A 23,157-nucleotide genomic window follows, 5' to 3' on the forward strand; every position below is an offset into this window, starting at 1 on the left:
TGGGGTTGGACGCGGAAAAGGCCTTTGATCGGGTGGACCGGAGATTCCTTTTCCAGACCCTAACAGCTTTTGGCTTTTCGTCCAAGTTTGTATCCATGATACGTGCGAACTATAGCTGCCCTCGCTCCAGAGTCTCGGTCAACGGTCACCTGTCGGCCTTCTTCCCCCACTCCCGTGGCACGAGGCAGGGGTGCCCGCTTTCACCCCTGCTCTTTGCCCCGAGTATAGAGCCGCTGGCGATGGCGGTGCGGGAACACCCTGACATCCGGGGACTGCCTTTCACGGTTAAACAACATAAAATCTCGTTATTTGCAGATGACGTCTTGCTCTCTTTATCAGATCCTGCACGCTCCCTACCCCCGGTCCAAACTGAACTGGCGGGCTTTAAGGTCAACTACGACACGTCCTTTATTTTGAACCTTACGCTCTCCCTGGCGGAGGTGGACCGCCTTCGCCCGCTGTCTCCCCTGCCATGGACCCTTTCTTCCCTTCTGTACCTGGGGATCCACCTTACTCCCACGGTGGGGAAACTGTACGCCGCCAACTTCCCCCCCTGCTGGCGCGTATCCGCTCCGATCTGAGGCGTTGGCTGCCTCTTTATATCTCGTGGCTGGGGCGGATACACGCGATTAAAATGACACTTCTCCCCAAGCTGCTATATTTATTCCAGGCGCTCCCCATTGTGGTGGATACCGACTTCTTTCGCAGTGTAAAAACCCTCATGCTCCGCTTTATTTGGCAGGGAGGAAGGGCTCGCTTTTCCTTTGACGCACTTAGGCGCCCGCGGGAGGAGGGGGGAGTCGGCCTTCCTGATATGCTTCTCTACTATAAGGCGGCGCAGCTTCGAGTACTGGTAGAGTGGTCTCAACCGATGTCAGAAAAGCACTGGCTCCATATGGACAGGAGTGTGGCGGGGAGGTCGATATGGAATCTGGCGTGGAAGCCCAAGAGGGACAGGCCCAAGAATGCGTACATCAGCACTCCCACGGGTACCACCTTGAAGGTGTGGGATTCACTCGCCGGGGATGAGAGGTGGACAACGTTCCCCTCCCCATTTACGCCCATCCATTTCAATCCTGCCTTCCCGCCTGCCCAATTTGAGGGACCCTTTGACGTCTGGAGGAAGGGGGGCTGTTTTGCCCTCACCCACCTGTTTCATGGAGTAGCCCCGCTAACATTTGACAACTGCAGACGGGACTATGAGGTCCTGCCGACGGAACGATACCATCATGCCCAGCTTCTCCACTGGGCGCTTTCCCCTGCTGTACGCGACGCCGCTACTAGAGCTCTCACCCCCTTTGAGGCCTTTATTGCTCGGGCCTCTAGCATGCGGGGAACTATCTCCTTTCTTTACCGTCGCCTCCTGTCCACGTCGATGTCCCCCAGGCCGCGATACATGGGATCGTGGGAAGGATTGTTGGACCGCGAGATTTCTGATGTAGAGTGGTCACAGTTGTGGAGAGACTTAGCGAAACACAATCACTCCATTGAACTCCGAGAGGCCCATCTCAAAACGATGATGGACTGGTACCTCACCCCAGCCAAACTTCACCGTATATATCCGGGCGCTTCCGACAGATGTTGGCGGGGCTGTGGCCTGTTAGGTGACTTCCGCCACGTTTGGTGGGACTGCCCCGCTATCCGCCCCTATTGGGAGGAAATCCTCTCTCATATTAAAGGGATCCTGGGATACCCCGTGGCAGACTCAATAGCACATGTGGTACTGGGCCTCCGAGATCCACTGCTGGAACATCAGACCCGGGAGGAAAAGAAGATCTTATGGTTGTGCATTGGGGCGGCCAAGACTACCCTGGCAGCGGCCTGGAAGAAAAGGGAGGCCCCAGCGATTTCTCTATGGTATGCTAGACTGTGCCGATTGTTAAGCATGGAGCGCATGGCTGAGGTCTTCCTGGGGGATTTTAAAAACTTTACCTTCCGCTGGGGTCCACTGGTCCGCTTCCTCTCTAAGGGGCTTCCATCTGCGGTCTACCCACCCACATTGCGGGCCCTACATCTCTTCCAGGTATGAATGCTAGTCGTATGATTGAGTGTGAATGAGGGACTCTACCACCACCGGGAGGGGGGGTGGGGGTTGGGGGGGGATTTTCTGGGTTTCTTTCGTTGATTTCTCTGGGACGCTATTCCTCGATTGTGGCGGGAGACGTACAACGATGCTCCGAAGGGGCTGCTGCTGATTGCAGTTATCCATGATAACGAGGGCTACCGGGTCTGTGTCGCTAACATACGTGGGCACACTGGACCTGGAGTGCACGAACTGTGACTGTTTATCTTACGAGCCCCGGCCCTCTGGATGAGGGTCTTCACCTTTAATCTTAAATCTCTCCCGCCTGCCATGATTGCCCCCTGCGAGGGAAGTTGTGCGAGATTGTCGCGAGTGTTTTTCTTTCTGTTTTCTATCAATAAAATACACCTTTGACAAAAAAAAAAGAACAATTGATGGACAGAATGCTGAACTATGTCAAACATTCACTCCCAGTACAGAGATCTGGGACTAAATCCATTGTTTATTTTGCCCACCATGCCATTCCAGTTTAACCCTCAGCCATATGCAAATCAGTCTTGACTCGGCTTCCCATGGGAACAGCCCAGCCCAAACATACCAGGCAAGGTCTTCCCGGGACCGGAAAGAAGCATCCCAGGACCAGTTTAGAGGCATCACCCCTTATCAGCCAGGCTAGCTTGACTCCAGTGGCATGGGACCCACGTCTGGGAATACCCATCCCACTCTGGTGACAAATGGCGGGTGGCATTCGTAGAGCAAGGGAGGGGGGCATGTGCTTTAAAGGGATTGAAGCCTGAGCTATGGAGGTTATAGAGGTGTGTCTCCAGTTAGGGTCTCTCACACAAAACCTTTCCACAAGCACAATTAACAGCATTATTCAATATTCCACTCCTACACCGCCACCTACCTTCCATAGCTCATTCAAATCTCCATGCAACATCTACTACATTGGAAAACTTTACATAGGTGTAGTGAATTTTGAGACGTCTTTTGCATGGAACCCGAGTGCGAGAATGTTCGCTGCTGTCTACTGGTGAAACTACGAGTGCTGTTCTCAATTGAACTGCGACAGTGTAATGTTACATAATTTTGTTACGGTTGAAGCAGTTTGAAATGATGTCTGCACTGCTTGGCTCGAGAAGGCATAGCGATGGAGGGGTTGGGTGTGCGTAATGAAGGAGGTGATGGAGGGGGAAGAGAAGGGCAGGGACTAAAGAGGGAAGATGGGGGTGTAGGAGGAGAGAATGACTACAGAATGTAATGAAGTAGCAAGAGTGGAATTTTCTTTCACCACTCAAGTGGCATTATGTATGCAAAATGAAGTCTCTCCTACTGTAGTTAAATGAAGTTAAGACATCTCTATCCTCTGGGCAGGAAAACAAATCAGAAGAAGAGAAAAGCACACAAGCTTCTGCTAACCTGCTGCTCGCAGGCTGTCTCAGCTCCAGATACCAAGCACTGAGGAGGCGGGCACTGCAACAGCTGCAGCAGCTTAAGGTGTGTGCTGAATGACTTGAGCAGCCAATGGACTCGCAAGAGGCTCAAGAGGTGCGGGACAGATTAACATCCCGTGTCCTCCCTGTAACCAATCCCTGTGCAAAGTGGAAAGAAAAAATAAAGTGAAATAGCGGCTGCCTCTCTCCTCTATAAACTTAGAAGATGCTCTAGTCCCTGGGACAAAGCATCTACCCAATGCAGGCATCAATTATGGATGAGGAGGTGTGTGGGCGATAGGGAACAGGACGGGAAGGTGGAGGGGAGACGCTGCCACGCATCCAAAAAATTGCAGCTAAAAGACACACACAAAAAAACATTATGGGCAGGGAAGTGCCAAAAGACATCCCCTAGCTGTTTGCTGCCGGTGCGGCGGCACGGACAGCACTGGAAGAGGGCGGCCGGGCTGAGGGTGGAGCACAGCGACCAGGATCTTTAGGAGGAGGCTGCATGTCTATATTGCTCACAGGGCGGCCGGGCATGGAGCAAGGTGCGTCTGGAAGCTGTGCACAGGATTCCCGAGCCCAGTGCCGACTGCAACGCCCTCATGGCTTCGCATGATTGCATCCGAACTCCAGGGAGGGGCGACCTGGGACTATACAGTCTGTAATCCTGGAAGGGAGCCGACGTGCACACCTCTGACATGTCTGACACCAAATTCAAAGTGGCGATATTGCTTAGCTCAGATGTCTTTCTCTGTATGTGCGAGGGCACAAAATGAAGCACGCAGAGGGGGGAAAGTAGAGGAAGTGTGGCGAGGCATCCCAAACTGGTGGAATGTCCCGCTGCCTGCAACTCACGAGATTACTAAGGGGAAAAAAAGCAACTGCGCTGAGCCAGGGGGATACAGCAGAGAGCATTGAGCCAGGGAAATGCTTGTCACAAAAGGAACCACGCTGAAGCAGAAGAGGCGCTGCACCCATGAAGCAGGCCTCACACTGAGCCAAGGAAATGCTAATTTTAAAAGACGAATTCTGAACAGAAAATAATATAGAAATAAGTGGAGGAGGACAAGTCGTGGGGGCGATCCATGGGAGTCAACAATTGAGGAAAAAAAGTGGGTGAAGCAGGAACCATTATCCAATTAGAAGCAACATTTTTCTAAGGACAATGACAAAAGCCAATCAGAAGCTGGAGGCGGACTACAAGCCCCCTGAGTGAATACAGCATGTACAGAGACAGCGCATGCAGTGCCTAGGCTCGACCTAAAAATACATACTGTGAACGGTCAGTCATTAGGAGACGTTTCAGTAGCACAAGTGTTTATCTCTGACATTTTCAAACGCACAGCAAAGATCACCTAGTTATGAAATGGAGAAAGAGCTTGATTGGGTAACTCAAGTGCCCTCAATAAACATTTCAGAGTTCTGGACCCACAGAAGATATGTGACATAGAAAAAATAAGTGTTGCCAGTTTGCAAAACTCCATTAAAGTCAGTAGGATTTCAGAGGCTTTCACGACTGGTACCTTTCAGAGAGTAAGACAAATGCAAAAGGCCTGCTTTTTGTTGTAGCCAAGGTGTACAAACAAATTGTTCAAACTTAGAAGCATATTAAAATCAATATTATTGCCAGCTACAGAGAACTTGCCATGGGTGAGTGTTTTGGGGTTAACTGTTGAAAGGTGAAAAACAAAATGAGCAGATACTAAGGGAGGTTGCATATTGTGTAACTCATGATGCAAGGGGGCAGGTCGACAGACTTCTGGATAGTCCCAGGGAAGTTGAATGAAAATGGGTTATGTATGTATAGATATATGCTGACATGGTACGAGAGCTCTTTTGACATCTAGTGTGTCTAAAGTTCTTTCCGCAATCGATTTGGGCTACGGAAAGAAGACTGGGAGCTCTATAGTTAGGTTAAGGTGGAAGGCAAACCCACATTGAGAAATGTAGGATTAAATCTGAGAACAAGTCTATCTATAAAGTGAATGCTTGCTGTTCATTAAAGTGTCTGGGGGAAGTAATGTCCAGAAGGAAAGCTACCTTCAAGGAAAGGAACTGGAGGAGGCATGCGAGTAAAGATTCAAAGAGTGGCCTCATGAGCCTTATGAGCACTATGTAAAGGTTCAACAGAGGGACAGGAGATATTCAGGGAGGTATGTCCCTCATAAGACCCTCCATAAAAACCTTGACTATTGCAATCCTGAAAAGGGATGAGTGTTCCCAGCTTTGCTTATATGCTGCAAGAGCAGCTAAAGGTAGATGTATTGATATATAGGTAAGACCTGACTTCTGCAAGCATACCAATTAGCAGTTGATGTGCTGAACATTAAGCTTCAAGGAGGCTAGCTGTTTGGCGATGCGCTAATGGACACATTTTTTCCACTATGCAGCAGAGCAGGTCTGTGTAGTGGGCCTGTGTCCTTCCCGTAGAATGGTCATACATAGCCAAATTAGAGCTAGAATTATAGACAACTGAGGTATCACAGACTTCAGAAGAAGGCGATAAACCACAGAGTACCTTTAACCTGCAAGATTCAAATTTGGATCCTTAAAGAATTGGTCCCAGGTTTTTGATTAGTCTAAGGCTAACTAAATGGGCTTCACCCCTCAGTAAAAACATGCACATACGGCATTACAAGTCAAATTGTACTGTCTGTTGTACAAATGGTCATGTTAAGTGTACCTAAAGATACCAGAAATTCCTGTAGAACACACATTAAAGCTCCTCTGGGTCCCGCACTTGTAGCCTCTGTTAAAATACAGTCCAACTTTTATGTTTACATCGCGTCAAATAAGACCTATGTCTATGCTTTTAATGTGTTCCATTTTAAGAACTGGAGACCACAGTGAAAGGCCTGGATTGTCCGAGCAGCTTGCCAGTGGGGAAACAGGAGACAGAAAAATACCCTTGCATCACAAGCTCTCCCTATGTCAAAGAAGACCCCTTCTGTTACGACACCGTCCGCAGAAAAGACCACAATCCCACCATGCAAATGCTAGCCCCCCCACTCTTAAATAATTGTCTAAAGCAACCATCAGAGATCCCTCTCGAATTGAAGATCCTTCAACTTAAGGGATCCAGCCTTAGTGGAGCACCAAACCCACACTACAACTATTAACTCCCTCCATTGCCTCGAAACAGATCAGTCATCAATGCATCCATCATGGGCTTTTCTTAGTCACCTATAGCACTGCTCGATACAGCAAAACAATACCTCGGACGTCTGGAACTCCACTTCCATTGGCAGGTTGGCGGGAGCTAATGATGATAGAGGAGTTCTACCGCTGTCAACATTCTCCTGTGCCAAATGGAAAGGGAGTACATCCTTCTCCTAAGGGAATGCCAAAGAAGTTAAGAGGATGACCTCAGGCTTTCAAGGTTGAGAAGTGAAGGTAGACTGCCTTACCGGTTTCGTTTAGGGTGAAGGTGGCTGTACTATTTTGCACGACACAGGTGAATGTGCCGAAGTCCTCTTCTCTGGTTATATTCATGTGCAGGACACTTGAAAGGAACCTCTCAGAAGCATCGTTATTGAACCTGGGTGGAAATACAAGAAATTGTGGTTAGCATGAGGACCACAGAGTTCAGGCTACCAACAGTCATTGAGGGATCACAGCTGCCATAGATGGGATTTTGCAGGCAACACACGAAGAAACCTAAGACAAACCAGAGTTCTAGACAAGTTTTCTCTGCCGCTGTTCCTTGCTGTGGGCATATCCAGTGATACAAGCACCTCAAGTGTTGTCAACAGAAAGAAGTCTCACTCTTGGCTTATCATGAATGCTCCAGTGGCTTAAAAGGAATAAGTCCAACACCTGTGAATTGAGGGATTCAGTGCCCTTTGTTTCGAGTCCATCAAATCTCACACCAGTGGATGATGCACTCGAGCTGTACACAATGCAGACTCTGTACAGTCTCCTATTCTTTTACTGCCTACTTGCTACAGGAAGCGGTGCTGGGAGGAATAAGTTACGATTGCTTTATGTTAATAAATACTTCTGTGCTTGCTTTTCAATGGGGAAGTTTAGTCCATCCAGTTGTCTGGAATCACATAACGTCACCTTTTTTCTTAAAGTCTCTCTCAGGGAGGTCTGTGTGCCCCTGGCCTCTGTACAACAAGAGGAAGGTTGAAAGTTGTGTGGCCCCTAAACTTAGATCAGAGTGCCTCTAATCTGCCGATATAACTCCAATAATTGCAGGATGATAGTGCCCTTCCTTCCATGTATCCACACAATGCTTCCCATCGTAATAGGCGGAAAAAATCTCTAAAATTGAGCTTTTCTCAAAATGCTCCCTATATATGAGATTAGCAGAATCCCTAAGAAACTCAGAAAAGTGAATAACCATCAACAGTGGCGTGTATAAGAAGGTCGTCAATTTGATGGTACATTAATAATGTCATTAGCTTAGAACAGAAAGTCGATGGCTGGTGCTCTATTGTCTGAGACCAGAAAGTCAAAGGTTAATGACTGTAAATTAAAGCCTGAAAACATTAGGGCTTATGGTCAGAACATAAATCCACAGTGAGATTGTATCCCATTCATCTCAGTGGCTAGTTAGACTCTATATGACCTGGGAATAGAATAGAAAGTGAAAGGTATGTAATTCACCATTAGCCCTAGAACAGAAATTGAAAGTACAGCGATGTTATGCCTTCTGATTTATATAGAAGTTAATCCTCTTTGGCTTTATGCATCAATCAATCAATCAGGGGTTTTTAAAGCGCTACTCACCCGTGAGGGTCTCAATGCGGTGGGGGGTAGGAGTGAGGGGGGAGAGCAGTCAGTCGAAGAGCCAGGTTTTGAGGTCCTTCCTGCAGGGTCAGGGAATGGATGATGTTCACAGGGAGCTCGTTCCAGGGCTGGCTGCGATGTAGGAAAAGGCTCACCCGCCTGTTCTGCTTCTGCGGATGCAGGGGACCTCTGCCAGGGCAAGGTCGGTGGAGCAGAGGTTCCTCTTGGGCACGTGGAAGGATACTCTCTCGTTGAGGTATTTGGGTTCAATGTTGTTGAGGGATTTGTAGGCATGGGTGAGGAGTTTGAAGGTGACCCTCTTCTCAACGGGGAGCCAGTGCAGGTCTCGTAGGTGTTGGGTCATGTGTTCGTGACGCGGTGTTCTGAGGACCAGTTTGGCTGCAGCGTTCTGGATGGTTTAGAGTTTGTGTAGAAGCGTGGTGTTGATTCCGGGGTATAGGGCGTTGCCGTAGTCCAGTGTGCTGGTTTTGAGCGCGTGGGTGACGGTCCTTCTGCAGTCGGGAGGGATCCATTTGAATGTCTAGCAGAGGATGTTTAGGCAGTTGAAACTAGTGGAAGCGACGGCGTTGATCTGGCGGTTCATGGAGAGGGAAGAGTCGAGGATGATGTGGAGGTTTTGTGCGTGGTTTGTGGGTGTCGGTGGATTCCTGAGGGCGGAGGGCCACCAGGTGTTGTCCCAGGCGGAGGTGTAGGGTCCGAGGATGAGGATCTCAGTCTTCTCTGAGTTGAGTTTCAAACAGCTGTCTTTCATCCTGGCTGCAACGTTCTTCATTCCTTCCTGGAAGCAGAGTCTGTTGTCTTTGGGATTCTTGGGAAGTGAGAGGATGAGCTGGGTGTCGGCGTAGGAATCAATGCTGAGCCCATGCTATCTGACGATGGCAGCGAGGGGGCCATGTAGATGTTGAAGAGCGTGGGGCTGAGCGATGATCCTTGGGGTACTCTGCAGTTGATACCGATGGGTTTGGAGAGGAAAGGGGGGTCTGATCCTCTGGGTTCTGCCGGAGCGAAAGGATTGGATCCAGTCAAGGGGGGCTCCTTGTATCCCCACGTCATGAAGTCTGGTTGTGAGCGTGCGATGTGAAACGCATCGCTGCTCAAAGAACAGGAAGGGAAGGTGCATCAAAGCATCAGAACAGATAGTGAAATCAGCGACTGTACAATTTTATACTGAGAATAAAAGGAGAATGGTCTTGTGTGCACCATTTGCCTCAGACCAGTTTGTGAAAGGTCAGTGAGTGTGAGCTCTTTCAGTAGCAAATCGGGAATTAAAAATGTCAGTGTGGTGCCTGCACAGTGAACGATATACAGGAAGGAAAAATTGCGTTGTTGTGGCTTCCGTACTTCCCTATTTTGTATAATGTTCAAGCTGCACCATTAAGAATGTCTAGCCACATGTAACAATTGAACATAATGCAGGAAGGGAGCCACAACTGATGTATTCTGGGAGACTATTTAATGGACTGACCTGTAAGACCTTTTACTGTGGGACATGCACTAGCGCACTATATATGCCTGCGTTTGTGCCATCATTATTACTGCCTCCCTCCTACATTTCCTTTCATACATTTTTTCTGACACTTCTATTTTCTGATGTTTCCTTTCAAGGAGCTGTTTTTTATTTTTGTCTGTTTTTTTGTAGCAGGTAGACCACGACATGATGTTGTCATGGGCTTTCACGGTCTGCTTCGTTCTTCTTTTTTACAAGTTCTGTCGTTAGCCAAGACCTTTTGCTTTTACTAAAAGTTTATGTATAATATACCTACATAAAGGGACATTCTATCACATTTCATCTATTGGCAGGGCCACTGGAATTATGTGGCGGTAAGGGCCACATTATGGTGCAGGGTTGAGTAAATTATGCGGCAAGAAAAGTCAAATATGCAGCGTAATTCAGCACATTATGTGATAGTATTATTTTATTATTTTGTCATTTTTAGGTCTCGCATGAGCCAGCGCGCATGTGCTGCTCTGCAAGGCTTATAGTAAGGGCTTTAAACTTTGAAACACACGCTTGTGCGTGTGCTTTTTTTTATCTCCCGCTATCGGCATTTGCGTGCGTCTTTCTAAGAAAGACAGAACGTAATTGGCCCAAGGTGGGTGCATGTCCCGCCTTCTCTGTCCCCTGGTCTTGGGTGCTCGGGAGCGAGCAGCAGCGCGGCCGGGTGCCAGCTGCATACCTCGCATTCCTGGCAGTGCGCGCGCACTGCGCTTGTTAATGTTGTTGTAATGTGCGAGTAGTAAGAATGCGAATAGAATGTGATGCCTGTCAACTGTACTGCATGTGATAAATGAAAAATTACCAAATGCAGTCTTCAGTACAAAAGTGTGCATGGGTTTTCTGTTATGACTCGTTATAGACACAGAATATATAGGTGTTGTATACCATGTGTATGCACTGCTCTGTGTGAGTCCGGGTGGTGGCAAACATGCTGGTAGCTGTGGGAAACGTGCAACTTCAAGATCTAAGGTGCTGCTTTGTCTGTTTCAAGATACTATAAAGGGCAGGTATTACTACCACCCTTGTAATGGTACACATGTTATCAAACTCAGAAGGATAAAAGCTAGTATTTGAATGTGTGGCCTGAATATCCATACCAGATACCAGCTGCAGTATGTTAGCTTGCTAAAGTCGTGTTTAGATATGCAAGGCCACCTCGGACTTTGATCACCAGTTTTGCTGAAAGTCAGCATAGAAGCATCTCTGACTTGAACCCAATCTAGTCCTATTGACTCCAGTTCTACTGGCCCCATTCATGATCCTTACTCTACAATGTTGCACAAAGGGAATATGGGCACTTCCAAATCAGAACCTTCCCAGGAAGCCAGTCTATCCTCTGAGGCTGTCCAGATTCCACAGGTCCACCTCGAGCTGTCACAGAGCAAGGTTGAGCACAATAGTGTATACGTTTTTACCCTAGTAGCCCTTTCCAAACATGTGACAAGCTTCAGTGCTTACTAGCATGTCCAGTCCACAGTAAGCCTCATCTTCATGTTTGCTCTGAAAGCAGTCTTACTTGAAAATGACAAACTTACTGAATGTCAGATAGGGAACAAGAAGGCTATGGCAATGTAAAAACGTATTTGTGTCATATATGCATGACATACATACATACAGTGCACACTGTGCACAAAAACACACACACATATATATATCATGCTCCACGGGTGATGTCCAAACAAATGAGCAGCACACGAAAGTAAGTAGCTTACACCCCTCAGCTTTATTCTTGGTACGTTAGTGCGTAGGCAGAGTTAATAATCAACACCTGACTCTCGTAGTCCGACGCGTTTCGTTATGCACTTCCTCATGGACAATTCAAAAGTCAGTAAGGTGCATGTTGGGGCCGTTAGTTCCATTGGTGAACACAGCCTTTCCTTTCCTGAATGGATGCACCTTCTTTTGCGTGTAAAAAAGGCTCTGGATGAGCCCCTCCGCTGCAGCACGCCCTTATCCACACTTACTCCCCACCAGCGGTGGCCCCCTCTTCCTCGGGGGTGGTGCCAGCTCGACGGCAGGACAGCCGCCTATATATCATGCTCCACGGGTGATGTCCAAACAAATGAGCAGCACACGAAAGTAAGTAGCTTACACCCCTCAGCTTTATTCTTGGTACGTTAGTGCGTAGGCAGAGTTAATAATCAACACCTGACTCTCGTAGTCCGACGCGTTTCGTTATGCACTTCCTCATGGACAATTCAAAAGTCAGTAAGGTGCATGTTGGGGCCGTTAGTTCCATTGGTGAACACAGCCTTTCCTTTCCTGAATGGATGCACCTTCTTTTGCGTGTAAAAAAGGCTCTGGATGAGCCCCTCCGCTGCAGCACGCCCTTATCCACACTTACTCCCCACCAGCGGTGGCCCCCTCTTCCTCGGGGGTGGTGCCAGCTCGACGGCAGGACAGCCGCCTATATATCATGCTCCACGGGTGATGTCCAAACAAATGAGCGGCACACGAAAGTAAGTAGCTTACACCCCTCAGCTTTATTCTTGGTACGTTAGTGCGTAGGCAGAGTTAATAATCAACACCTGACTCTCGTAGTCCGACGCGTTTCGTTATGCACTTCCTCATGGACAATTCAAAAGTCAGTAAGGTGCATGTTGGGGCCGTTAGTTCCATTGGTGAACACAGCCTTTCCTTTCCTGAATGGATGCACCTTCTTTTGCGTGTAAAAAAGGCTCTGGATGAGCCCCTCCGCTGCAGCACGCCCTTATCCACACTTACTCCCCACCAGCGGTGGCCCCCTCTTCCTCGGGGGTGGTGCCAGCTCGACGGCAGGACAGCCGCCTATATATCATGCTCCACGGGTGATGTCCAAACAAATGAGCAGCACACGAAAGTAAGTAGCTTACACCCCTCAGCTTTATTCTTGGTACGTTAGTGCGTAGGCAGAGTTAATAATCAACACCTGACTCTCGTAGTCCGACACGTTTCGTTATGCACTTCCTCATGGACAATTCAAAAGTCAGTAAGGTGCATGTTGGGGCCGTTAGTTCCATTGGTGAACACAGCCTTTCCTTTCCTGAATGGATGCACCTTCTTTTGCGTGTAAAAAAGGCTCTGGATGAGCCCCTCCGCTGCAGCACGCCCTTATCCACACTTACTCCCCACCAGCGGTGGCCCCCTCTTCCTCGGGGGTGGTGCCAGCTCGACGGCAGGACAGCCGCCTATATATCATGCTCCACGGGTGATGTCCAAACAAATGAGCAGCACACGAAAGTAAGTAGCTTACACCCCTCAGCTTTATTCTTGGTACGTTAGTGCGTAGGCAGAGTTAATAATCAACACCTGACTCTCGTAGTCCGACGCGTTTCGTTATGCACTTCCTCATGGACAATTCAAAAGTCAGTAAGGTGCATGTTGGGGCCGTTAGTTCCATTGGTGAACACAGCCTTTCCTTTCCTGAATGGATGCACCTTCTTTTGCGTGTAAAAAAGGCTCTGGATGAGCCCCTCCGCTGCAGCACGCCCTTATCCACACTTACTCCCCACCAGCGGTGGCCCCCTCTTCCTCGGGGGTGGTGCCAGCTCGACGGCAGGACAGCCGCCTATATATCATGCTCCACGGGTGATGTCCAAACAAATGAGCAGCACACGAAAGTAAGTAGCTTACACCCCTCAGCTTTATTCTTGGTACGTTAGTGCGTAGGCAGAGTTAATAATCAACACCTGACTCTCGTAGTCCGACGCGTTTCGTTATGCACTTCCTCATGGACAATTCAAAAGTCAGTAAGGTGCATGTTGGGGCCGTTAGTTCCATTGGTGAACACAGCCTTTCCTTTCCTGAATGGATGCACCTTCTTTTGCGTGTAAAAAAGGCTCTGGATGAGCCCCTCCGCTGCAGCACGCCCTTATCCACACTTACTCCCCACCAGCGGTGGCCCCCTCTTCCTCGGGGGTGGTGCCAGCTCGACGGCAGGACAGCCGCCTATATATCATGCTCCACGGGTGATGTCCAAACAAATGAGCAGCACACGAAAGTAAGTAGCTTACACCCCTCAGCTTTATTCTTGGTACGTTAGTGCGTAGGCAGAGTTAATAATCAACACCTGACTCTCGTAGTCCGACGCGTTTCGTTATGCACTTCCTCATGGACAATTCAAAAGTCAGTAAGGTGCATGTTGGGGCCGTTAGTTCCATTGGTGAACACAGCCTTCCCTTTCCTGAATGGATGCACCTTCTTTTGCGTGTAAAAAAGGCTCTGGATGAGCCCCTCCGCTGCAGCACGCCCTTATCCACACTTACTCCCCACCAGCGGTGGCCCCCTCTTCCTCGGGGGTGGTGCCAGCTCGACGGCAGGACAGCCGCCTATATATCATGCTCCACGGGTGATGTCCAAACAAATGAGCAGCACACGAAAGTAAGTAGCACCCCTCAGCTTTATTCTTGGTACGTTAGTGCGTAGGCAGAGTTAATAATCAACACCTGACTCTCGTAGTCCGACGCGTTTTGTTATGCACTTCCTCATGGACAATTCAAAAGCCTTTTTTACACGCAAAAGAAGGTGCATCCATTCAGGAAAGGAAAGGCTGTGTTCACCAATGGAACTAACGGCCCCAACATGCACCTTACTGACTTTTGAATTGTCCATGAGGAAGTGCATAACGAAACGCGTCGGACTACGAGAGTCAGGTGTTGATTATTAACTCTGCCTACGCACTAACGTACCAAGAATAAAGCTGAGGGGTGTAAGCTACTTACTTTCGTGTGCTGCTCATTTGTTTGGACATCACCCGTGGAGCATGATATATAGGCGGCTGTCCTGCCGTCGAGCTGGCACCACCCCCGAGGAAGAGGGGGCCACCGCTGGTGGGGAGTAAGTGTGGATAAGGGCGTGCTGCAGCGGAGGGGCTCATCCAGAGCCTTTTTTACACGCAAAAGAAGGTGCATCCATTCAGGAAAGGAAAGGCTGTGTTCACCAATGGAACTAACGGCCCCAACATGCACCTTACTGACTTTTGAATTGTCCATGAGGAAGTGCATAACGAAACGCGTCGGACTACGAGAGTCAGGTGTTGATTATTAACTCTGCCTACGCACTAACGTACCAAGAATAAAGCTGAGGGGTGTAAGCTACTTACTTTCGTGTGCTGCTCATTTGTTTGGACATCACCCGTGGAGCATGATATATAGGCGGCTGTCCTGCCGTCGAGCTGGCACCACCCCCGAGGAAGAGGGGGCCACCGCTGGTGGGGAGTAAGTGTGGATAAGGGCGTGCTGCAGCGGAGGGGCTCATCCAGAGCCTTTTTTACACGCAAAAGAAGGTGCATCCATTCAGGAAAGGAAAGGCTGTGTTCACCAATGGAACTAACGGCCCCAACATGCACCTTACTGACTTTTGAATTGTCCATGAGGAAGTGCATAACGAAACGCGTCGGACTACGAGAGTCAGGTGTTGATTATTAACTCTGCCTACGCACTAACGTACCAAGAATAAAGCTGAGGGGTGTAAGCTACTTACTTTCGTGTGCTGCTCATTTGTTTGGACATCACCCGTGGAGCATGACACATATATATATATAGATATATATAGACTTAAATGATTGTGCAGTATGCAAACAGCAAAAACAGAAAAGAACAAAACTGAAAATTCTCCATAAGCACTGTCTGGGCATTGGTTGCGCCTCATTAGTACCAGTTTAACACCAAAATATAGCAATAAGCAACCGAAAGGTGACCAGTCAAGCTTTGCAAAGGGCCTTCCACTGCACAGCAATATACGTGTTGCTGCATTTCAAGTAACGTTTGAACTGTTTGAGCTAGAAACACTTTTTTGTTTAAATCTGCAGATTATGCAACAAATGTTAGATTATGTGGCAAATCCGGCAAATCTATAATTATGTAAAAACGCTGCAGCTGAACAATTGCATAATTTCAGTGGACTTGTCCATTAGTCTGTTCTTGTGTCATTTACATTTTGTTTATGTCCACTAAAGTATACAGCATGGGGCAATGGCTCAGCCTACGTCAGCGACTGGCTAACTTCAAATTGCATGACTGCATTTAGCCCTCTCAGGAGCAAATCAGCACACAAATTAGTAGTTCCCTTCAATGCCGGTGTTTTTGCTTTTACTTTAGTGTTACCTTTGGTTGTAGAGCCTGCTGTGATTTCAGGTAGCTTTCTACCAGATGAGCACAAAGCACATTTCAGCTTTAACTGTTCATGTCTCCTTCCAATGCTGTTGTAAATTCCTTTTGAAATGTCCTTTATTTGATTGATGCTGTTTTACCTCTTATCAGCAGTTCATATGAACTCTGAATATAAACTCATGACAATGCTCTATCTTTGCATCCCTGTTTACTTCCTTCCTTTGCTTGTTTCTTCATTTACTTTTTCCTCTCCTCTTTCTTCCCTTCTTACTTTCTTGCCTTTTTCGTACTTGTCTAACTCTCTATTTTTTTCTTGCCCTTTTCCTTCATCCTTTCTTGCTTTCCTTTGTTTCTTGCCTTTTTCTTCTTCCCTTCTTTCTTACCTTCCTCATTCTGTTCTTTGTTTCCTTCTTTGTTTCTTTAAAAAAAACTTTGTTCTCTCATTTTTTCATGCCTCTTACTTTCTTTAGTTTCTTTGTCTTTGTCTTTTTCTTTCTTCTTTCCTCTTTTCCTTCTTTCCTCTTTTCTTTCTTTCATTTTTCTTTCTTTCCTTCTTGCATTCCTCTTTCTTTCTTTTTTCTTACTTTCTTTCGTGACTTTCTCTTTCTTTTGAGCTTTGCTGCCTTCCTCTTTCTTTCCTCTTTCATTTGTTCTTTTTTTCTTTTGTTCATTTTTTCTTGCCTTTTTTCCCAAAGGGAGAGGATGTAGCCTTACGGCTAGAGCGGTCGGCCTCGGACCTGGGGAACAGGGTTCGATTCTCTGCAACGATGCTCAACATCCTGTGATTCTGGGCAAATCACTTAATCTCCCTGTGCCTAACAAATATTTATGTGTTCATCTGTAAAGAAACTGGTGCTCATGTAAAGTGCTCCGATACCCGATGTCTCGGATCTAGTTCGCGCTATATAAAACTCTAAAGAGGCTGACAGCCAATACCAGACTAATGAGTTTTTAAAGTCTGTGTAAGCCAAGAAATTTAGATTTTACAAACATTCGGATTATGACAGTTACTATTGGAGGTTTCAGCAAGATTTTGTCCATTAACGTGTTGTTATGTCAAGTAAATTCTTCTTCCACCTCTCCAGCATCTATCATGGGCAGTGAGTCAACCCACTTCGGCCACTGGCTCACTTCACTATGAGTTAAGGCTTGCTTCCTCTTTCACAAGGAGCACATAAACATATAAAGTAGTTCCCTTCGGTGCCAGGGAGTACTCAATTGTTTTGGTTTTTTTTTAGGTTGAGGAGGGACCAGCAGCTTCCCAAGCAATAACGTTTTGGAAAAACCATGACAAAACAAAACAAGAATTGCCAAAAAGCTGGCTGTCAACCCAGACCTATTGGCTTTGCCATTGTTTGTTTTCTTCACGGGGTTGGCCCCCGCGTCCTCCATTTACTGCCTGTGGTGAAGCCATACCCCAGCACCAAGGCTTTGCTGACACTGACATTTTGCTATGAAGAAAGAAGGGTATGCCGTTCCTAACTGGAAGGGGGAAGAAAGGAGGGCAGGGGAATCTATTTGATGAAACTCCTGGTGGCGGCCAGACGCAGGTAGGTCCCGTGCCTCGGAAAACCTTGAATCGAGTACCTCTCCTCTCACCATTCAGCGCGTACCCTGGACGTCGCGGTTGGGGCCAATAGACCCCCCTTCTAGGTGTTTTTTCCAGAAGGTATATATCATTTGACCTCATTTTAATTCGTTTTCACTTTCACACAGGACTACAGCACAAGTCCAGACTGTAGGGCACGAGACCTCTATCACCTGGTTTCATCAAATAGATCCCCCTGCCCCCCCCCCTTCCACTTAGGAACGGCATACCCTGCTTTCTTCAAGACTCTGGGGCCTGTATGCTGGACCTACCAAGCCCCCGTCCCTACTTGTGAGATTAATACTGACATTTTGCTGCCAGATACAGCTGTGTAGTTTTTGTAGCTGTTGCAGTGCAGGCAACAAAATGTCAGGCGCAGCTGCCTATGTGGCAGAAAGGCTGTATACCGGAAAATAGGTTGCAGCTAATTTCCTTGATGGTCTTGTTTCAATAGAAATCTACCTGTAGGATGATCGGCCAACAACAAGACAAATTAAGGGAATTTTGGTGAGCTTTGTGACCCCAAAAGCTCAGTTGGACTGGCTGGGGGCAGTTGTTCTTTCATGTGACTAACAGTTTGCTATAACTCTAGAAGTTATTCATGTGGTACTGACTTTTCACAAATTCTACCACTTTCCTATAGATAATGTAGGAAGCCAAGTTACTGCGGTGGGGATAAGTCTCTCACCCCCACGATCTATTCAGGCAAGCATGGTCTTCCCCAGGTAAATGTGTCTGAATTCTGTCAGGTCCTGGCCGGATAAGCATGCCAAGGATGCAAACAATACCAAAACAACACTTGAATAAAACAAAATTACTCAGTAAAGCATCCAATCCAATTTAGGAAAATAAACAAAATATTTTATCATTAAAATAAGATCAAAACTACAAAAACTGGATCAGTCTCTTAAAAGACTAAGAATTTCAAAAAGTTCCACTCCCCACTTCTTTGTTCTGCATGGACTGTCAGCTTAAGCTCTGGTGAATTACTGACACGTGGCCAGTGGAGGCTTTCTCCCACTCCAGAAGCATAGCATGACTCCCATCTAAAGGCTGGCTTGTGCCTTCGATGAGGATAGAAGAGCTAAAAGATTAAGTCGCATCGTGCAAGCTGGCACAGTTCACCGCTTCCAAACTTCACAAAGTACATTGTGGGGTAGAGGGTGGCCCTGGCTTGTCTTTATGGCTGGCAGATTATTTAGTCCCTCTGTGTCTGCAAAAATCAGTAGACAGTGTACCCCCTCCCCTCCTTTTCCACTAGTTTGTGACACTGACACCTCCAAGTCCTCAGTCCTCCACAGGAGAGCTCTCCTTCAGAGTATCAGTCCACAATGAGTGAGAATCGGCTTCATAAGGGATCAGTGCAAACCCGGTTACAACGGTCAACAGGTCCACTTTACAAGAATTTTAATTTCTGGTGTCCATTTTGAGTCCCAGGGGCCACAAAAATACCTGCTCTGATCCTCTTTTAGGAACATGCACAGGTCCTGGAAATATGAGCAGCTGATAGCCCCTCACTCATACAGAGTTCATTCAGCCCATTAAAAGGGCTGTTTTGTTCTCTCTCTATCCTACACACCCTGTGGGTTGGCAAAACTCTACAATTGGTGAAGATTACAGGTGAATCCCCTTTCGAAAGGTACATATCTTCTAATCTTCTATATGTCTCCGCTGGGCAGAGACACTGGGGCGTTTTTACAATCCCCTATCTCCACAGGAACGTCACTTTTTATTACAAAACGGCATTAAGGCTCCCTTTCACGCTACACTTAGTATGAAAGGGGTGGGCAATGAGTTATGCGGTGGATGGATGTTCCAACGCAACACCCATTTATTTTGATGCTGCCCCCTATTTACAGGGTGATGTAAACAGGATGCAGTGCCAAAATTAAGACCAGAGAAAACCTGGTCTAAATATGGCGAAACGAGGAGAAAGTCTTTATTTCTCCTCGTTGTTGCTGTTTCTATGTTTGCTGCATGGTGCAACACACATAGAAACAGCAAATTGTCATGAATGATTGTTTATGTGCAGGAAGGGACACCTTTCTGCACATGAACAATCATTAAAAAAAATTACGATTTGCAACTTCTATGAGTGCTGCAAATCGCACCACACATATGAGTTACAAATCGCCAATTGATTGTTTATGACGAGGAAGGGAAACCCTTCAACGCACTATAGTGCAAGGGTGCCTACGTTGGCGCTAGGCATCTGAATTTAGCACCAGCGCAGGGAGAAACGCAGTGGTGTGTCATATTACTGTATTTACAGGGTATCCCTGCATTTTTAAAGTGACAAAGCGTGGCGCGAGCAATTTTGGAGCTAACCCGCGTACCGACACTTTCTTGTAAATATGCCCTTACGTTCCAACATTGTAATGAAAGAATGTCTCTTGGACCATGAATTAGCTAATCTTATTAAATACGTAGGTCTAAGTTCTTTACCTTCGTATCTGTTCAATAGATGAAATAGGATTATTTCAAATTTAATTTAAACAGTGAGTCGACATGCAAACTTTCCTCAACATGTTCAAAATACTTCATACCAAATATTTATTATTTCATGAGTCCGTATTTACTTCAGCCTTTTGTTTTTTTAGTATTTCTGGTTCTTTTTGAATTCACACAAATGTGATTTCACAATGGTACTATTTTGCACATATTTGTGTTGTGATACAATAAAAACTCTTTATACAGTGCATACAAAAACAACCTTTACAAACATTACATAGATAAACTTGTTATAAATCTAAACAGTCCTTCTACTCTGTTGTCATGTACTGGGATCTTATGTCCTACTTATCCTCGATACTTATACATTGGTCGGTCCAGTTGGTGTTGAAGTCCGGGCAAAGCTGAGTATATTTTGTGCGAGTTAAGCCACCATTAGTCTGCTAAACTTCAGCGTCCTTAATCTCTTTTCTATTTAATTTAAAGATGCTTTTGGCCTCATGGAAAAAAGGGGGGGGAGTGGTGAGTGTGCCGAAGCGTTTCGACCTTTGTGTAGGGACCGTGAGCATTCAAAGAAGGTCTTCCTCAGGGCTGGGAATTTCAATGTAGAGCACTGGGATTAAAAAGTGCATTTTTTTTAGTATTAATCACTTATCCTAGTATATGGCAAGATTTGTGTGAAACCTTATAAAAACCAGACGACCATGTTATCCATACCTAATGTATGTTAAATAGTCTCTTGGGCTGGCTGAGATGGCATCTCTCCGCACGTTAGCACATTGTTCGCTCTTTGTTCGCTCTTATTGTCTGTGGGTAAAGATATAATTTGTATTGTCAGGCACTGATCTCAGTCGGTGAGATTTGAACTAAACAATATTTGCAGTGTTCATTTGTGGGCAGAAAAGATCGCATGCACTGCATAATTGCAGGGAAAGGCGAGTGCTTCAGTTTAGTTACTGGTTCGTGCGTTGCAAGGACGGCCCTCGGCTTCTGTGTTACGGGTCAAAGGACTTGTAGTCTTAGCTGGTGGTGTCGGGCAGTTACGAGATTGTGCCCATGTGGAGCGTACTGATCTCGCTGTAGAAGTATTACCGCATGCAGCCCTCCTTCTAGCGGCATGCTATTGACATCATGTGAAGACAATTGTTACCTTGAGCTTGATGAGGAGCAAAACTTCCACTAAAGGGTGAATGCGCTGAATTGCAAGCGTCCAGCTCTTTTGCGTCTTTCTTTCTTCCGCGTTAACCCCTTCCATGCTCATGACGAGCTCAGCTCGTCATGCAGTTCACTGCTCGTGTGCTCATGATGAGCTGAGCTCGTCATGAACAATGGGATTTCAAGAAGGTCAGCACTAAGGATGAATACCTCTAGCATTGAAGGTGTTAATTACATGACCGGAGTTTGTAAGCCATAAAATACTCTCAATACATCTTCGTGCGTCAACGGGATGATGAAGCTAAGCTTGGCTACTTGATCGATTTGCCTGACTTCCGGTCCCTATTTCTATGGTAACGGCTTCGCCTTTGCTTGTGAATCATCGCCGACATCCATGTTCAGAAAGTTTGGGTGATAAACACTGGCAGAAATACCGGTGTGTGGGACTCTTCAGACTTGTTTTATTTTCACTAGGGAGATTAAAAACAATGCATAATTTTCAAAAGTTCATTCAATCCGTTGTCTGTTGTGCCCAATTTCAAAATGTATTTGGCTTCAAAGTTGGCCAATAATGTATATGTAGTTTGCCTTTCATCTGTTTCAGCACTGTCGACTTTATTTCCTGAGGCCTGTGATTCTGTGTTTTGATTTGTTGGGTGGTTTTACCAACATATGCCAGCTTGCATGGACAAATTACACAAAAAACTACATTCGAGGTATTGCAATTTGTGAATTCTTCATGGCTAATACTCTTGTTGCCATAGGTGAATTCGCTGCCTTCTATGGTGCTGCTGCATGAATTACAGTTACCACACCGGTGGTGTCCTTTTACTGGGGGCAGCACTAACATGGTTTGTAGGGTTGGCTGATTCCTTTTCGTTTTTGTTTTGGCCCTCACCAAGTGGTCCTTGATGCTTCTGATCCTTTTTAGGGCAAATATGGGCATTTCTTTGAAGATTTCCAGGCCTTTTACGCCATGCCAGTTTCTTTTCACAATCTTTTTTAACTGTAAAATAAACAGAAATGTAAAAGTTCCAACAAAAATATCTTATTGACACCGGGTACCTCATGATCCAAAAGTGCCCACTCTATGGCTTCTATACCTTCCTTGTGGGGAATTGAGGTATATAGTGCAACCACGTTGATTGTACATAACCATATATCGTCTGTCTCAGGAATCTGAATTTCATTGTAAATTTGTAGCAAATGTGTGTGAGTCAGTATGGATGAGAGGGTTGTCAAGAAGGAGTCAGTGGGATCGTTAGGTAACGGGATATATGTAGTATCATCTTGAAGTGTCATTTTAATTTTGTCCTCATAGAATGTTTTATCCATGATCACTAATGCACCACCTTTGTCAGCTTTAGTGAAGTGAAGTAACTGTTTTTTCCTAAGTTCTAGCAAAGACTGTTTTTCACGAGAAGACAGATTTTCAGTACGTTTTGCGCGTTAGACAAATCTTGCCTGACTAAAGTCTCAAAGGTATCTATGATTCTATGTGAAACAGGAGGAATAAACGTACTTTTAGGTTTAAATTCCCTGTATTCAGGTTGTGAGACATTAATGGAGAATTGGAGCGCAAAGTAAAGAAAAAATATTAAGTCTTAGTTTCCTTGTAAATTTATATAATGTCACTTCGACATCAAGTGCTCTGGAGTGAAAGGTGGGGACGAAGGAGCTGCCTTTTTCTAAAACAGACATCTGATTTTTAGTCAACTTTTGGGAGGAAATGTTTATGACTAATGTTTCTTCTGGCGACCTGGTCTTCCTGACTTTGTTGAATCTGTGACCTCTGCGGGTTTGGCGAGTTCTGTGCTGGGTAGTGGTGGGGGATTGTTGGCTGCAGGGCTTGTCTCTACAGAAGAAACTTTTGTGCTGCTTGGTGCTGAGGTGATAATCACTGTACTTGATGTTTACGGAGCTGGGGGGCGGGTTAGCTGTGTGTCACTAATGGAGACAAGGTTTTCATCTGATGAAGTGGTGCCAGATTTTTGCCAGGTTCGTTTTTGGGTATACACCTCGGCTCAAGTATATACCTCGTCTAGCTTATAGTCGATTGTATCACAACGGAATTTACAAATGTTCCGTTCGTGAATTTCTTTGGCGTAGATATCTAGTTTTTAGGTCTCGCCTGTCGATGCGCATGCGCATCGAGCTTG

At 46.4% G+C, this 23,157-nt stretch overlaps 1 protein-coding gene across 2 annotated transcripts in view; it reads right to left on the reverse strand.

Moving 5' to 3' along the window:
- SIGIRR (single Ig and TIR domain containing) overlaps window positions 1–23,157 on the reverse strand; it is a 135,433-nt gene that overhangs the window by 62,261 nt on the left and 50,015 nt on the right. For both annotated transcript variants that reach the window (XM_078682722.1, XM_078682721.1), the window contains exon 4: window positions 6,870–7,000. In XM_078682722.1, coding sequence (XP_078538848.1) covers window positions 6,870–7,000 — 131 coding nt within the window. The remainder of the gene's footprint in view (window positions 1–6,869; window positions 7,001–23,157) is intronic.

The sequence above is a fragment of the Lissotriton helveticus genome, chromosome 3_1 (assembly GCF_964261635.1).
Source record: "Lissotriton helveticus chromosome 3_1, aLisHel1.1, whole genome shotgun sequence".
NCBI lineage: Eukaryota > Metazoa > Chordata > Amphibia > Caudata > Salamandridae > Lissotriton > Lissotriton helveticus.